This window comes from Mesoplodon mirus (genome assembly GCF_964341445.2).
Source record: "Mesoplodon mirus genome assembly, chromosome: 13".
Classification (NCBI taxonomy): domain Eukaryota; kingdom Metazoa; phylum Chordata; class Mammalia; order Artiodactyla; family Ziphiidae; genus Mesoplodon; species Mesoplodon mirus.
The window spans coordinates 57,473,888-57,491,779 of record NC_138989.1 but is presented as its reverse complement, the minus strand read 5'-3'; the positions used below and the strand labels follow the sequence as shown (position 1 = coordinate 57,491,779).

At 36.3% G+C, this 17,892-nt stretch overlaps 1 protein-coding gene across 2 annotated transcripts in view; it reads right to left on the bottom strand.

Moving 5' to 3' along the window:
- Positions 1–5,709: 5,709 nt before the first annotated feature.
- Positions 5,710–17,892, bottom strand: part of PIK3C3 (phosphatidylinositol 3-kinase catalytic subunit type 3) — a 145,585-nt gene continuing 133,402 nt past the window's right edge. Inside the window, exons 23-25 of one of the 2 annotated variants that reach the window (XM_082641434.1) lie at positions 17,505–17,595; positions 12,654–12,779; positions 5,710–6,074 (exon numbers count right to left, since the gene is read on the bottom strand). In XM_082641434.1, coding sequence (XP_082497560.1) covers positions 6,060–6,074; positions 12,654–12,779; positions 17,505–17,595 — 232 coding nt within the window. In that variant the 3' untranslated portion in view covers positions 5,710–6,059. The remainder of the gene's footprint in view (positions 6,075–12,653; positions 12,780–17,504; positions 17,596–17,892) is intronic. The other variant, XR_014295789.1, reaches the window with a different exon arrangement.

Genomic DNA, 17,892 nt, shown 5'->3' with positions numbered 1-17,892 from the left:
GGTGTCTGCCAGGACAGCGACTACAGCGCAGGTGAAGCTGGAGATCGTGGTGATGTCCAGGTAGACACGGGCTGGAAGGGGTGGTTTGGGAAGAAGTCGCCGTGAAAGTGCCTCTTGGGACTGCTGCGAGCCACGTCTTCCTGGCTCCTGTGAGGTAGAAAGCCAGTGTTTCCTGGCTTTAGACCGTGAGTTGCTTAGGATCACTTATCTTAAAACCAGCATCACTGAGGTATGACTTATATGTCATAAAACATAACTCTATGCTTTTTAGTAAATGTAGTTGTAAACTTAGTACATGACTTAGTACATGTAGTAAATGTTCCAGTTTTGGAACATTTCCATCATTGCATAAAGTTCCCTCAGTGTCCCTTTCCAATCAATTCCCATTTCCATACCCAGCCCCTGGCAGCCTCTGATGTGCTTTCTGCTGAAGATTTACCTTCACTGGTAAATGAAAGCTTATAGTATGTGGTCTTTTGTGTCTGGCTTCTTTCACTTAGCATATTGTTGCAGTATAAGTAGTTCTTTTTTAGTGCTGAATAGTACCTCATTGTATGAATGTATCACATTTTGTTTAGCCATTCATCAGTTGGACATTTGAGTTGTTCCACTTTGGAGTTACTATGAATCGTGCTAGGAACAATTGTATACAAGTCTTTATGTGGGTATGTTTTAATTTACCTTGGGTAGATACCTAGGAGTGGAATTGCAGTTTTATATACTAAGTTTATGTTAAACCTTTTTTTTTTTAATGTCTCAGATCTCTTTTTATTAGATTGATAATAAAATGATCAAGAAGCTAGCCTATTGAAACTAAGGTTGGTGAAGGAAGTTCTAATTAATGTTGTTAGTTGGGAATTAACCATTCTTTTACTCATTTTTCAAACACTTACTGAGCTAGCCATTGTACTAACCATTCAATATTAAAGTTAACTACACATCATTGGTTTTCTTTGATGGCTGGAAATGTGTGTACATTAGGATGGATATACTTTTTGAGATTTTTTTTTTTGTTAACTTTACTGAATTCCTTTAACTAACTTGCTTGGTTTTACTTGCATTTTTCTTCTAAAAAGAGAGAACAGGGAAAAAAATGTGTGTAATATCTAGTTTTACAGCATGGAAGGTAAATTTGACACCGATAGATTCTGTTGATGATGGCCCAAGGAACGCCAGGGGTTTGAGAGATGGGGGTTGTACAAAGCTGTATGGGAATGAAAGACCATTATCATTGACCTACTTCCTTTGTGCTAACAAACAGAGATAAAGAACATGATAAGACTGGCCCTGATGGTCTCAAGGAAGATAGTGGTGGTGATGATCTAAAGCTGAGAAGAACTGAAGAAATAGCTAAATTCTATGGTTCATTCAGATATGGATTACTCTACTACTGAGCTTATTTATATCTACATCCCCCCGTTTAGACTCCAGAGTTTTAGAATGGCAATACTGGGATGCTATAATAACTTCTATTTTAGAAAATGTAAGCACCTTATTTGGGGAGCTATCTGGTAAAATTGAACCAGAAAAGAACTAGGGCTCTTTAGAGAAATGGCTTACTCCAGGGCTGGGGCACATAAAGCGTAAGATGAGCCTGGATCATCTTGTGCCAAAAAGGAAGAAAGGGCTCAAGAACATCCAAGCCATGTCAGGGACATACGCACCAGATTGAAGTCAGGTCAGTCCTGGGGCAATTTTACCAACAAAATAAGTGATGATAGGAATGCATTGTACAATAAAATAAAAGAGTCCATCCTAATATAAATAAATGAATAAATAATGGAAAAAGGAGAGCTCTACCTAACAGTAGATCACTAACTAACAAGTGTAGAAAGAAAACTGAATTTTTAAAAAAATCACCATTTGGCTTTCACCATAGTAATACTTGATTCAGGCAAGAATCATCAACCTGTGCTAAAACTGGTGGGTACAAGTGTGGTAAAGAACAAGATATTTGCATAGTTTCAAAGTATCTCCCCATAAAACACTTATAAATTGCTAATTTGTAAGTATCAAATACAAATTAACTTCAGAGTGAAGAAAGTTGGAAAACACATCTTAACCAAGTAATAAAAGTAACTACCAACAGGAATGGGACAAATTCACATCATGTGCTTTCTGAAAAGAGGCCTTGAGAAGTACATGGCATTTCTGGCCCACCAAAAATGAACAAATCTTGAGGAAAATTAGACAAACTCAAACTGTGGGGTTTTCTACAAAGTAACTGCCTTATACTTTTTTTGCGTGTGTGTGGCTGTGCTGGGTCTTTGTTGGGGTGCACGGGCTGTTCGTTGCAGGCGTCTCTCTAGTTGTGGCGTGCAGGCTTAGTTGCCCCACAGCATGTGGGATCTTAGTTCTCTGAGCAGGGATCAAACCCGTGCCCCCTGCATTGGAAGGCAGATTCTTAACCGCTGGACCACTGGACCACCAGGTAAGTCCCCTGCCTTATACTTTGAAGCTACTAATTCTATGTTTTGTTTTGAACTAGTCCACACTTTATTTAGATTTCTTTAGTTTTTAGCTAATGTCCTTTTCCTGTGCCAGGATCCCATCCAGGTGGCTTGCATTCTTTATGGCGAAGTGTTAACATATCAAATTATTCATTTGGGAAAACCAGTGTATTTTCTGTATTAATTATAGAAAATTCATGTTGTTTTTGAAATTTACCTGCCTACCCCCAACCCCCCAATCCTCCTAAGTCTCAATCTGTTTTTTTTTAATTGCAATGTTAGATCTACGTGCAAAAATATAAAGTACATCGTGACTGTAGGTTAACAGTTGCATGTTTAAGATTTATTTTGCCTGTATGTTTTTATTGAATAACTTATTTCCTATTTCAAGGCAAGTATGAACATGTGGCATGATGACACGACTCAGTTTCTTAGAAACTTGTTTAATTTGTTGACTACTGCCCATACCTTTGGTAATCCTGTTCATGACAAAAAAAAAAAAAAAAAAAGAATAAGGAACAGGCTTTGTTTGGGGGGATTCAAGTCTAATGAACCACATACTTACACATGTGCATACTAGAGGTCAGTACCATTACCTCTCAGTGAGAAATGAAGGCCAGGATATTTTGATGGTCAAGACTGTGATCACTGGAATCTGAGTAACTCAACTTAAAACACTTAACTCTGCTCTCACTTTGCAGCCTTATGTTGGGCAGATGATTCACTTGCCTTAAAGTTCTGGAAAACGGGGAGACAATTCTCCATCAGGACTGCTATACAGAATAGTGATATAATGCATATGAAGCAATTAGCATAATCCTGATATGTAATAGTAAGCCCTTATAAATAATGTTGACTATTGTTATTATAATATATGCCCACCAGAAAACTCTATAAAACAAATGAGCTGGGGAACATACAACCCTAGTATACAGAGAATAACAAAAATCAGGTTGTATCAACCCCTTATTTAGGGATGTGAACCACACTTTATTTTTTTCTGATAGCCCCACTCACAGTGGCTGCTATCCACATTTTCTTTCCCTCAGAAATCTCACTCTGAATACTATAGTACACTCATAATTTTTAATTAAAGCACTGTGTCCTCACAAACACTTTCTTCAAACTCAAAGCAAGCGTTGTGCTTGAAACACTGTAAAACTTGCCAAAGAATCTGAATGGCAATGATAGTAAAGGAAAATACAGACTACATTATAAAAACAATGGCATTTGGGGAAAATAGTAAGAGCACAGAGGTTGCTGTGAGCAACAGAAATTGAAACTGATGAATCATTTTTCTTTCTGATGTAGGCTCACCACCCAGAACCAAAATACTTTCTGCAAAACCAAAGCCGCTATCCATCTTCAGTCAATACCTGTCTTCCTTCCTAGAAAGCTCTATCTCCCTCATAATCCCTACCAAGTTAGCATGGACTACAAGGTTACTAATGATCAACCCTCCTTACTAGTTGTCAGTGTTTGCCATTATACAATTTCACACTAGTCCAAAATATATAGAGCATGTAATATAAATATACATGTTACTATCTATGCAAAATGTTATGGATTTTATAAAGATAATTAAGATGATATAGTTGGCCCTATAGTTAATTCAAACAGGGGTCAGCAGATTATGGCCTGAGGGTCAAATCTGGCCATGCCATTTGTTTACATGTTGTCTATGACTGTTTTACTCATAAAGCAGAGTTCAGTTGTTATCACCAAGATCATATGCTTTCCAAAGCTGAAGATACTTACTATCTTGGCCCTTTAGAGAAAATGTTTGCCAACCTCTGTAACTGTAACAAAACTACCCACTAAGTGTCAATTAAAAAGCTACAAATAAAGAATTAAAAGAGTTCAGAAAGTTGGAGTGGTCACTTTCAGCAGTGCCATATTGAGAACTTTTTGGTACCAATAGAAATAGGACTAAAAGAATAAGAATGCAGATCAGTTATAAACTTCTAGGTAACAAAAAATGATGGAAATATGTGAAGCAAAGAAAAAGCAAGAGAGAGGATGAAGCTTGCCAATTAGGTTAGTCATTATTCTCTTATGATAATTTGCAAAGGCCTTTTCATCTTTACCATTTTTCTAATCTGATGTATGTTTTGTTTTGTTTTTTCTTGGCGGTACGCAGGCCTCTCACTGTTGTGGCCTCTCCCGTTGCGGAGCACAGGCTCCGGATGCGCAGGCTCAGCGGCCATGGCTCACGGGCCTAGCCGCTCTGCGGCATGTGGGATCTTCCCGGACCGGGGCACGAACCCGTGTCCACTGCATTGGCAGGCAGACTCTCAACCACTGCACCACCAGGGAAGCCCCTGATGTATGTTTTATAAAAGTCACATTCCATATGCTTCTAAGATATCTCTTAATTATATGCTTGCTTTCCAGCTGGGAACCCCACCCCAACAAGGCAGACTCACAGATATTAATTTGGTGACAAACATTATAATTAATGACATTCTCTGAAACTCTGCCTAAATTTAACCTTCTTAATCTTTTCTGTCATTTGATATTAAATATTTAATCAGCACCAAAAGAATGAGATATTATTTATCTTCCAAAACAAAATCACATGACTTTGCAACACATTAATTTGCAAAGATTATTACTGTGTTGCTCTTTTCATTTGTGTTTGTTCCTTTTCCCTAAAGTTCCATGAGGCAAAAAAGCTAGGTGGATTAGTAGGACTTCTAGTCTTAAAAGACCAAAAATTAGTTTGCTTTAATCAAAAAGGATATATTACATTAACAGGTCTAGGGGAGCTATTTTTAAAAGCTCTTGAAAACTAAGTTTTCATTACAAAAAAATTTATTGCAGAAAGACAATTTATGCTTACATGTAAAAATGTTTTAGGCTCAATATGAAAAGCTGCTGCCATGTTACCTTTTGGCCAATTATTCAGATAGCTACATTTTTATAACCTGCTTTATGTACTTAAAACCTAAGAGAAATGTGAACCACAAAAAAATAAAAAAACAAAAAACAGTATTTGTAAGAAAAAATGACTATCTTATTTGAAATATATACAATTCTCAACATATAAATGAACAGGCCATAACGTGTAAAACTTTAAGTGTTATAGGTTAGGCCAAAAAATTAAAAAAATTAAAAATGTAGGGAGAGAGGAGAAGGAAGAAGAGAGAAAGGGAACAAGGGAGGGAGAGATAAACAAACAACCAAAACTAAGACAATCCAGATTCACATAACTGCTCATCTGATGTGAAGAGATGAAGAAAAAAATGGACTTTCAAACTTGAAGACTAAAATGTTTTACTATTTCAACAAGAAATTCCTTCAGAGCTCTCATAATATGTATGTGGTTCTGGAACAAAATTCTTATTTCTTAGCTTATTAATAATGTGTACATTTGAAAATAAATATATACAATATATCAGAACAAACCCTTTGGGACCATATTTAAGCAACAACAACCAAGGAAACAGAATTCAGGCATTTAGGATGCCTGTAACATTTAGGATATATGGTATTTTGAAGACTAAATATTCTCTTCCTTGCTCGTTAGCCTGAAGTCTTCATTATACACATGTTGTTTCTAAAGTAGTTTTCTTACAGAGACAAGCATCTTGATGGGCCAAACCAATTTCATTTTCTCCAGTACTACAAAAATTAAAAACAAAGAAACAGAAAATAATTAGCTTCACTGTTCACAAAGAAAGAGAAACAAGTTTATAGTTCTAAAAACTGCTTAGAAAGAGACATATAATTCTTTAATAGAAAAAACCCCACAAAACACCCTCAGGTAATTCCAGGCCTTAATTTTTTTTTATAAAAAGTCTTCTATTAAAAAAAAAAGGTGAAATTATTACTTTACTACATGCCATGAAGAGGATTTCAATTAACTATAATGTACAGGATTCCCAAGACTTAGCTTAAAAATCAGTTTATATAAGCAAATATTTGGGGGAGGGAATGTTTGCTAACTGTAAGCTCAAGACGATCTCATTATTACATGGCAGACAAATCTAGCACTAGGAAGGCAAAACTTCCACTGAATTCTGCAGTGACAGATGATTAATATTTTGAGTAGTGAGCTTAGTTCTTGGTATGACATTTTTAGAAACTGTGAAAACGTATAATTTATTCCAGAGTGCAGCCAATGCACAATACAGAGTACAGAAATGGTCTGGAAAATAAAAATCAAAGGAAGCAGTCCTGAAAGAATAAGCAAGGCCCAGTCAAGAGTTGTTTTGGGGCCAATACATTAATAGTGTTCAGTATTAAAATATCAAGTTAAAATAAAATATATCAACATTTTTAGCACCTATTTTGTGCTAGGCACCCTCAAAATTATCTCAAAGTAATGTGCAACAGTTAAAGGTTGTTGTCTTTAACATGTACAATCACCCACTCTCTCAGTAAGAACAACTCTGGGCATTTTGTTTGGGTGAGTCATCCACACCTCATGTGCCCTCTGATTCAGTCAAATACATACTGGCTTATCTTGGAGGAATTAAGAATGCTTTTTATGTGTCATGGAACTTTGTTTCTATGAACTTCACCTCATTATTACTCTGAAAGAAAACGGGAAGGAAAAAGAACCGTGCTGACAAATGGGTTTGTGTATGTATGTGCACATGAGTGTATATGCGTATAAATGTGAAAGATGCTCACTGATTTTAATCTATATAATTTAAAGTGGCAATTCTAGAAAGAATATGGTAAGATTTATTTTTAATACTAATAAAAGGAATGTAATTTATAATTTAAGAAGCTATTTAAGTATTTTCTTAAAGGTAGTATCAGAGAAAATAAACTTCTCAAATGGTCCTTGGCACTTACATAAAATCACATACATTTATTTGGTGCCTACTATGTACCAGGAACAGTTCAGCTTCTGTGGGAGACCCCAAGTTACTTTAAGACAAAATGCTTATATAAAGAAACAGTTATTTACCCCTACCCCCAACCCCTCCCCTGCACACACCTGAAAGTTAGACAAATGGGTGGGGAACTGACTCTAGGCAAAGAAAAAGGTGTACTACTTGGGGAAGTAGGGATATTGGGTATAGGAAGTGGCATGGGGTAGCTCATCAGGGCTACAAAGAAGGTTCTTTTAGAAGGCTAGTAGAAGATGAGGAAAGTTGAAAATGCAGATTAAAGGCAAACTGCGAAAGTTCCTCACTGACATGCTAGGAAGTCTAAATACCCTGGAAACAGTGAAAAACCACACCTATGTATCCACACCTGTGTATACGTATGTTTGTACGCGAGAAAAATGCTGCTACTAAACAGATGGTCTCTAACAGATTTCATAAATACTTCAAAGTGTCTGTACCTATGGGGGAAAAAATTAGTAACACTATATAGTAGAGCCAGCCCCAAATATTCCACTCCCTTCACATTTGAAGAATTTACATAAAAGTTCGATACAACAGGGGGGAGGGAAAACAACAGTTAGTATTACAAATAAACTGAACAGGCAAATCTTACCATGGAATGCATTCAAGTGTCTGAAAACTTTCCTTAGAAAAGATAAGGAAATTAAATTTGTACTGATGAAAAATAAACTGTGGGGAATTTTAGCTGAAAGTTATGGAGCATTCTGCTGAGTGCTGCTATTACGATAACTAATCTTAAAACCTTAAAACATTTGTAATGTAGCAAGTGCCTATATTATAGTTTATAACATCATAGGTTTTAACGTAGTTATGCAGCAGTACTGACTGCAGTGCAACAAGAGAGCACATGTGAGTCGATAAAATTCACGACTGGGTTTTGGCCAATGTACAAGATAAGTGATATCCCATATTGATCATATTTATCAGAGATTAACTGTTCCCAATAACTCCTTTTTATGTCATACACTATTGGCTGCCTGCATGGCTGCGGTTTTTTTTTTCTTTCTTTTGATGCTCAGATGAAAGATTAAAGAGAAAATTAAAAGATCATTTTTTAAATTTTCAAGTCTATTTTTAAAACTCATCACATAATCTATTCATACCTAATAAATTAAGACATAGATGTAAAGTGAGAAAAACATTATTTAGAAACTACTGTCTATTTCTACAATCCAAGGTTTGAGTTTGAATCTGGACTTTTTCACCTATTAACCTTGAGACCTTGGGCAAGTTATTTAACCTATCTAAGCCTCAGCTTTCTCATCTGTAAACAAGCCTAGTGATACACTTACTCCACAGGTGTGAGGATTAAAGGTGGCATTGAAGAGGAAAAAGTTTACATAATTCCTGGCACATTTAAGTGTTCAATAAGCTGTTATTATTGCTACTATTGTGGTTTCTTTGTTGCTCTTCTTATTCCTTACAGGATAACTCAAATATATTAGGGCTAGATCTGGGACACAAAATGATACAAAATAGTTTTGTATGGTATACTGGTGTTATTTATTTAAGCCACGTATCTGGGAATCATCTGACTCTTTAGAAAAATATTTACTAAATTAAAAAACACTTTGTTTTAGAACAGAAGAATTTCTATTTGGTCACAGAATTCAATACTTTATGTTTTGATCAATGAAATATTTTACATTGCTGTTCTTTATTCCTAATGGTAAAATAAGGTCCATATAATGTAAAATCAGAAATGATGCTCTAGTCTCTTCTCCTTAGGGCATCTTTTGCATCCATGCCTTCTTAAAGTAGATGAGAGTAGAACAGTTACAGTGGAAACATCCTACACTGGGTTTAAGAACTAAGATCAGTACATAAAGGTAAAACGGAATATAAATAAACAAAATTACTCAAGAAATGCCCTTCAGAAGGCAACATACTGCAGTCATTTCTCAGAGTCCAAAATAGGAAGCTTTCCCCTCGACACTGATGCAAAAAACCTATTTCTTTGTTTGAACAGCAGATGGGGCAGATGGCTTGTACTGAGAGGCCATATTGTACAAAAAACAAATGAGAACCCTCAATATTGGAATGACATTCAGCATTGTAAGAAGTTATGTTATGGGAGGAACGTGGGATCTGAAACACTTCGGAGGGAGTCCCTGACACATTTACTAGACACATGGGAAATGTCAGGCATAAGGAACACACTGTTTTCCTCCTTTCACTGTTGTTTCTTTTAACCCCCTCAAGTGTAAGAGTGTGTGCATATAGCTGGCTTCTCTTAAGTTAAAGGTGCACAGAGGGGACTGCACATTCATGTGACCCTCCACTCGGACCTGTGCTCTTCCTCCTTGAACATCACGGGGCTAAGGAAGGGTCCTTGCCGGATGGATGGCAGTGATCTTTGTTCTTAGTATCCTGAGCTGGGACTTAGGTAAAATTTCTGAATGCAATCTGTTCTTACTTTTTAACATTTAGTGTGCAAAAAAATATATTTCTAACCCTAATCTATAAAGATTCATTTAATTAGATTTAATATGTATTAAGGTTAATGAAAATCACATCCCCTTTCTCCAGACTTCTACCATCAATCAGTGAAGAGAGACAGGAAAAAGCAGAAACTGGAAAGAAATGGGCTGCAATGTGAGAGACTTCTATTGAAAGGCATAGTTTTAGAGCAGGAAGTGATCCAAACTAAGTGACCTCCACCTTTCTGCCGGGAAGAAGAGTTCTGATGATGCAATTTCAAAGACAATGACCCAAATAAAAGCGTTTTTCAGTGGAAAATTTCTACCACTAATAGGGTGTTGCTAGGCAACAAATATTGCAATGTTTAATCTCTACCCTTCCTAGCAAATGGCGGATGGAATAAAATAAGCCTTTTCAGCATTTCAACATAATAGTTGTATCTGGCAATTTTTTAGTCATTTTAAGGAATACTTCTTTTATGTAGAAAGAATTTTTAAGATGTATCTGTCTACCTCCATTTTTTAAAAACTGGGTTCTATAATCCATAGTGATTAACAGGAATGCACTAAAATTAGCATAACTCAATTAGCAAAATGCATCCTTATAGTAAATGCTATGAGTGACAAAAAACAGTTGATCATCAAAATTTGAGTGTGCATGTGATTTATTAGTATTAATATTTAGAAAATGTATATTTAGGAATGTGAATTTCAAAGGGAAAATAAACTTCCTCAGACATTAGCTAAGAAACAAGTATGCATCTATAATTTTATAATTTGAAAAGACTTATGTGAAATTAAGACCTCATTTAGTATCTCTGGTACCCTTCAATGCCTAAGCAAGTTCCAATTAAATTTAATATTCTTATGTTACTCTTATGTTGATATTGTTTTAGTTGTACAATAGTATGAGCACAGATGACATATTTAAAGAAACCTAAAAGCATGAGTATTTTCAGGTTAACTTCTTGGGATAAAGAACATGGGAGTCTTGTTAATATGTTGTACACCTGAAACTTATATAATATTGTAAATCAACTATACCTCAGTAGAAAATAAAAAAGAATATGGGATTCTGATAAAGAAGACCCGAGTTTGGTAAGCTACAAAGTAATCTAGATTATCATTGGTTGGATATGGGGGGGTCAAAAGATCTGGGTTCAAGCCTTGATTCTGTCCCTTGTTAGACACATGAAGTTGGCTAAGTCATTATACACCTCTGGGCCTTTTTCCCTTACAGCTCTAAAATATTCTGCTGTGCTATATGCTGATCCAGATCTGCCATTAGCTAGCTCGGTGGCTCTGACAAGTCACTTACTTACCATCTGAGTCACAGTTTACTCTCTCGAGAAGTGATTATGATTAATGACATATGAAGCAAACCTTGAGTTGGCACTTAAAATATGACTCAGATTGGTGTTCAGAGAGAAGAAACATGTTTTGTTCAGAGAGAGAAAGAGTATCAGCTAACATTTACAGGAAAAAAATTCCCTTATGCTCATTAGATATTTCTTAAGTGTTTAAAGGCACTGTGTTTCTGGGTCACTGATACACATCCCATCCTTTAAGAAGTTTGCATTTTAGGAGTTATAATGTAAGTATCCAAATATCTATAATAGAAAACAAAATATAAGTGCAATTTATAATAAAAGTACAAAGTACTATTAATATTCAGAGGAAGATGAATCAGAGTGGCATGAAGAATACATCTTGGAACGACAGATTGGATTTTAGCAAGCAGGAATTTACAGATGATTCATTATTAAGAAGACGGATATTCTGGGCTGAAGAAACAGAAAAGCAAAGTAGCCAGAGAAATGGAAGAGGATAAAAATATTGAGAGAAAGAGAGTATTAGGAAAATAGCTTAGAAGGAAGTTTAGAACACAACAGTCTGGAAGGCCTGGAGTTCCTAGAGATTGGATGTCACTTTTAGGCACTAGGGAAACACTTTTCACATTTAAATTAAACAAAACAAAGCAAAGCAAAACCCAGTGTAAAACAGTATTGTGTGACGATATATCTAATTGAAATATTTAGCAGAATAAAGATAAGAATGCTGAGAGAAAACAAATATTAAAACAGAGAGAACAGTTATGAAGGATTTTAGTTACCCAAGGTATCATAAAGTGAAAAACAACTGGGTTAAAATGTCTATAATGGGAAAATGACAGAAAACGATGATTAAAAAAGTGCTTAAGGAAACTAGCAAGGCTTGGTGACATTCTGTATACTGAGTGAGGGAGAAGTTAAAACAGACTAGCTTTGAGCTTGGGTTATTTGTAAAATTATTATTAACTGAATGTGTAAAGTCAGGAAGGAGTTTACAAGGAGAGGTGTGAGAGGATGTGGGAGAGGAAAGCGGCCTAATTTTTCTGTTTGCTGATCACTTCCAGCATCAACCTCATTATGAAGTTCAAAACTAAAACAGTTTTTTAATCTGAGCTTTATCATCAAAAAGTCTTCCCTCAAACATTTATAGGAAAGAGTCTGCTAACCAAAAGTCTACAGATAGATCTGTTATGTGCTACGCATCGCTTTTCTCAGCTTCTAACCTCCTTTCCTAGCGCTTCACAGTTTACCAAAACCCAACGAGTGTCCAAGTCTCACTTGTCAAGGCCTCTGCTAGACCCAAGATTATTCTCAAGAAGGGTTTATAGTCACCACTGACTACAAAGGACAGATACACCTATGCTGACACTCCACAATTTAGTTACTAAGAACATTTCAGTGGGATGTTTTAGTGCATGTTACTAGTGCATCGAACACGTTCACATCGGAAGGTTGGTGAGATGTCAAGAAGGCTTGACAAAAAAACCAGAAAAGATGTCATTTGACAGGGAAAGGTATGGTTCTCTGAGGATTCTAGGGTAGTACACGGAGGAGCTGAGATGAACACACTGCCCTCAGAGAACTTACCTGGGCGAACTTGTGAATCTGCTCTACCACCGCGGCAAACAGAGCATGGACACTTTCATCAATCAGACTCTGCATGTAGTGCACTGCCTCTTCATCAGACAGGTCTAGACGAAATTTATCCTGAACCTACAAGGTCACAGTCTATTAGCTTTTGAATAAAGAAAAACACACATTTCGAAAAGACAAGAACAAACAGATATAGATATTATTACAATGAACTATTTCTATGCCAAAGAAATGATTCACAACCTGTAAGGAGTTCTGAATACTATTCTCTTGAATGTGGAACTTTACTTTTTGCTATATGCTCTTTATATCACCCTATCTTTGTTGGTTGTAAATATTTCTGCAGAAAAAAATTAACAAAGTGAATAGAAAATATAATTGTTAGACCCTGCAAATTTAAAAACAGACAAAAATTGTTCTTTTAATTCAAAGGCATGCTTTAGCATTTGCATTTCAAAGCTAGAATTATAAGATTTAAATTGTGACATAGTAATTATTAACAATCTCCTTCACTTTATGAAATGGATATAGCAAGGTAAGCTTATATTACTATTCTCCCTCACCTTCTCTGCCTACACAAGAACAGGAACTATGTCAATTGCTGGCAAAATAAACTAAACTAGATCTTCTAAAATGTCTCCTTTCCTATAGGAGTTCCCTGTATTTCTGCAAAGAACTACTTCAACTGGCCTATAATTTCCAAAGACAGAGGACTTTTTCATTATTTCGTATTAAAACATACAGTTGATTCTCAATAGCAATAAGTACTAGAAAACTTAGTAGAGATATATATCAGAATAGTTCCCTAAAACACAAAAGCCAATGTTACTGAATGACTACTCTGTGCTAAACACTGTGCAAAGTACTTTACATGCAGTATTTCACTCAACTCTCAGATGGCTCTGAGGTAGATAATATCTCCAACTATAAGATGCAGAAACTGAGACACAGAATTTATGAAGCCAATCCAGGGACCTTTAACTGATGATAAGTGGCTTGCACTTCCAGACAATTGCACGCTATTGCACTAACCATTGTACTAACTCCTTTCTCCTCTTATAAATGACCCATATATATTTCTGAAAAGGCAGGCTAGGAGAAAATGGGATTTCCAAGTGGATAAAAAGTGGTCCACATTTAGTATTTCCTTTTAAGTATAGAGTTTAACTACTATAAAACCAGGAAGAAGAAAGGGCAGACAGTATGACAACCCATGGCCCTGCTCAGTGCTCTTTTCTATTCACTGCACTGGAAGTATGCCAGCTGATCGACAGCCCTGCAGCCTCAGGACAGAGGAGGTAAAAGAGGTTAATAGAATAAGTGAAGGACAATTTGGTGGAGGGAGACCTAAAAGTATACCTTCAATCAACTCTCTCTCCCATTTCTGGGTCCCAGTTAAAGAGTTTAATCCACTATATTCCTTGATTTCTACTTAGAGAGGTCATGTCTCACAATTTTGGAACTATTTTTTAAGAACGTCAAAAAACTGTAGGGCAGGAGAATCAAAATAAAACTTTAACCCAATTTATCAAAACTTGCATACTTACATAAGTACTTAAATTACAAACAGAAGATATGTATTTAGCATATAAAGAAAATGTTATTTACCAAATATGAAGACATTCTCTTTTATAACAAAGAAGGTTAACAGCATATAAATGGTTGATTTGTTTTCATATATACTGACTTATCTTAGGCTACTTGTTATTGTCCCCTAAGTCACCTCTGTGACTTTCACCTTTCCAGAATTTCTCCCCTGACTTCTTGGCTATCCCTACCAGCTCCAAACCCTCTCCTTTCACACCTCATTAGTAAGGCTGCATTCAAAACAATCTGGAGAGTGCCTTTAAGCAAAAGGATATAAACTTGTAAATCTCAGCCTCTGCACTGTCTTTTAAAGGTAGATAAGATACCCCTTGTTTAAAATATCGTGAGAATTTCCAAAATGTGATGCAGAGACACAAAGTGAGCAAATGTTGTTGGAAAAATGGCACCAACAGACTTGCTCAACACAGAGTTGCTACAACCTTCAAAATTTGTAAGAAACACAATTATCTGTGAAGCACCATAAAACGAGTAGACAGTTTAAAAAAAATAAAAAGAAATTGATATATATATATATGTTCTAAAATATGTTAAGGAAAAAGGAAAATATTGTTGAACTTTGTTATGATTAAATAATTTGAATAATCTGTACTTCTCTGAAGACTTCAGCCTCAAATGAGCTACTCTGTTTCTTTAGCTGGCTTTCATTCATGAGGTCAATGCAAAAAATTTCTAGGTAGTAAGACTTCAAAGTAATGCCAGCAAATGTTACTTCACAGAGTATTAAAACCTATTTCTACTTCTTAAAAAAGCCAACCAATATGAAACATAAACTTTAGTCTATTGCAGCATCACTTTCCAATAATATTATGACTTTTTTATCTTTATTTTTTATTTTTTTTGCTTTATAACAAATTTAATCAGTTATACATATACATATGTTCCCATATCCCCTCCCTTTTGCGTCTCCCTCCCACCCTCCCTATCCCACCCCTCCAGGCGGTCACAAAGCATCGAGCTGATCTGTTTATGTTGCAATTGGTTACTTCACATTCCTGATAAAATAGCAGCAAGCAAATAAATCTTTATTGAATACCCTTTTGGGTAAAAATACAGTAAAATACTTTTTGTTCAAGGTTCACGTAATTGAAACTAGAATAAAAAGCTAGGGAATAAATAGTGTAAAGAAAAATGACTAAGGTACATGCTTTTCTTCCCCATAAATTAATTGCTTCATGTGTTAAAAGATGATGCCATAAAGAGAGCTGGTAACAAATTAAACAATAAAATCATTATTCCCTAAAAGAGAAGCAAAAGTTGAAACAAAAGATCTAATAAGAACCATAACTATATAACTTAACTGGCAGAAGAAACTGGAAGACTCCGTTTGACAAATACTGTTAGAACTTTCATAAATGACTTCTGAACACAAGTGAAGTCAGGCAAGAGTGAACATATGACTGAGATAGATGGGTTTAAAATAAACAGCAAAAACAGATCCTGAAAACAGCAACGCGGGAAAAAAAAAAGGCAACATTTGAAATCTGGTGCAATCATCAACTTTAGCTAAGAAAACGTTCATCAACCAATTATGTTTCTTGATGGATGAGCTTAAATTGACAAAAAATAACCCAGGCCAAAACCTAGTGTGATAAGTAGTCCATTACCTAGTTTGGGGGTGGGGGGTGCTGAAACAGTGCTTCCTGGATAATAATAAATGAAATCCTAATAAGAACATAATTTCCTTAAATGGTTAAGCAATAAAATATTTACATTAAAATCCCTTTCATTGCTTGCCAAAGACTCATAAAATTAGGTAAAAGAGATTAGCTTCATTCATGTTTGCAATGATGTAAATATTTTTGTATCCCCCAAATCCATGTTGAAACACTAATGCCCAATGTGATAGTATTAGGAGGTGGACCCTTTGGGAGGTGTTTGGGTAATGAGGGTGGAACCCTCATGAATGGGATTAGTGTTCTTATAAAAGAGATCCCACAGAGCTTCCTAGTGCCTTCCACCCTATGAAGATACAACAAGTTTTTGACCCAAAAAGTGCCTTAACTTGACCATTCTGGCACCCTGATCTAGTACTTCTAGCCTCCAGAAGTATGAGAAACAAATTTCTGTTGTTTACAAGCCATGCAGTCTCTTGTATTTTGTTATATATAGCAGCCCAAATGGACCAAGACAATGTTTAAACCACAGAGGTATCTTTCTAATAATGCTCAGAGTCAATTACATCAGAACTTAGGGCTTTTGGTGCCAATTATTAATTTCAACCACCAGGGCAATTCCATCTATGAGACTTATAATGTTAGTAATTTTATACTTCTATAAGTTAAAAAACTAAACTTTGAAGTTCAATATTAATAACCACACTGATATTTAAGATCATTTTATGTTATCTTTAGATAAATAAAGTATACTACATACATCCCTCTCAATGAATCAGAGAGTCAGAAATTAATTTGAATAAAAATCTTCAAATCTGTTACCCTTCCTCCCATCTCCTGCTGCAACTTAGGGTAAGATAGTTCTGAATAACTGCTCATCTACGTGATGGCTTTCCTTCATTCTTCTCTTTGCAGGTTAAGTTAAGGCAGGTCTCTATTCTCCTGACACAGTAAGAAACCCCTGTAAGCAAGGGTATGAATGGGAAGGATAAAGAATGGCTGTTTGCTTCTGCTTCTACATACTATTAAAATATTTTGTTTCTGATCCTTAGCAGGCTTAGTCTGGGAGTACCAGGAATCAGGTATCCCATTAGGAATATTAAAGAGAAGCTAAACTTTTAGGACAAAGAGCAAGGACTGTGATAGTAAGCTTACTCTTTTGGTGTAGTGACCTATTCATGTGACTGTGGGTACAAAGCGGCAAGGGGATAAAATTTGTTGCGGAGGACTTGAGAGGCTGTCATATACTGGAATGCGAAATAAAAATATACACAAGGTCTTTTTCTTAATTCACGTTACTTAAGAGTCTAGCGGTCGGGACAAGGGGAAATGGGTTGTTACAACCCTAATACTTTTTACATATGAAAAGTAGACTATGGGGGCTTCCCTGGTGGCGCAGTGGTTGAGAGTCCGCCTGCGGATGCAGGGGACGTGGGTTCGTGCCCCGGTCCGGGAGGATACCACATGCCGCAGGGCGGCTGGGCCCGTGGGCCATGGCCGCTGAGCCTGCACGTCCGGAGCCTGTGCTCCGCAACGGGAGAGGCCACAGCAGTGAGAGGCCCGCGTACCGAAAAAAAAAAAAAAAAAAAGTAGACTATGATATCTGAGGATGTATAAAAATTACCTTTTTCACAGTCTTATCTGGTTCAAGAGCAATATCTGGAATATTTGCATCCACCATCAAGGAAAACAAATTCAAAATAAGATTAGAATACCTAAAGGAGAGTGGGAAAGAAAAATAAATAGCAATGTGTTAGAATTTTGCCATTCTTTCTCATATTAAGAGCACTCCGAGAAGTAGTGCTTTATAATGATTACTATTACTCCTATGGAAAAGAGAATGTGAGGGCTTCCCTGGTGGTGCAGTGGTTGAGGGTCCGCCTGCTGATGCAGGGGACACGGGTTCGTGCCCCGGTCCGGGAAGATCCCACATGCCGTGGTGCGGCTGGGCCCATGAGCCATGGCCACTGAGCCTACACGTCCAGAGCCTGTGCTCTGCAACGGGAGAGGCC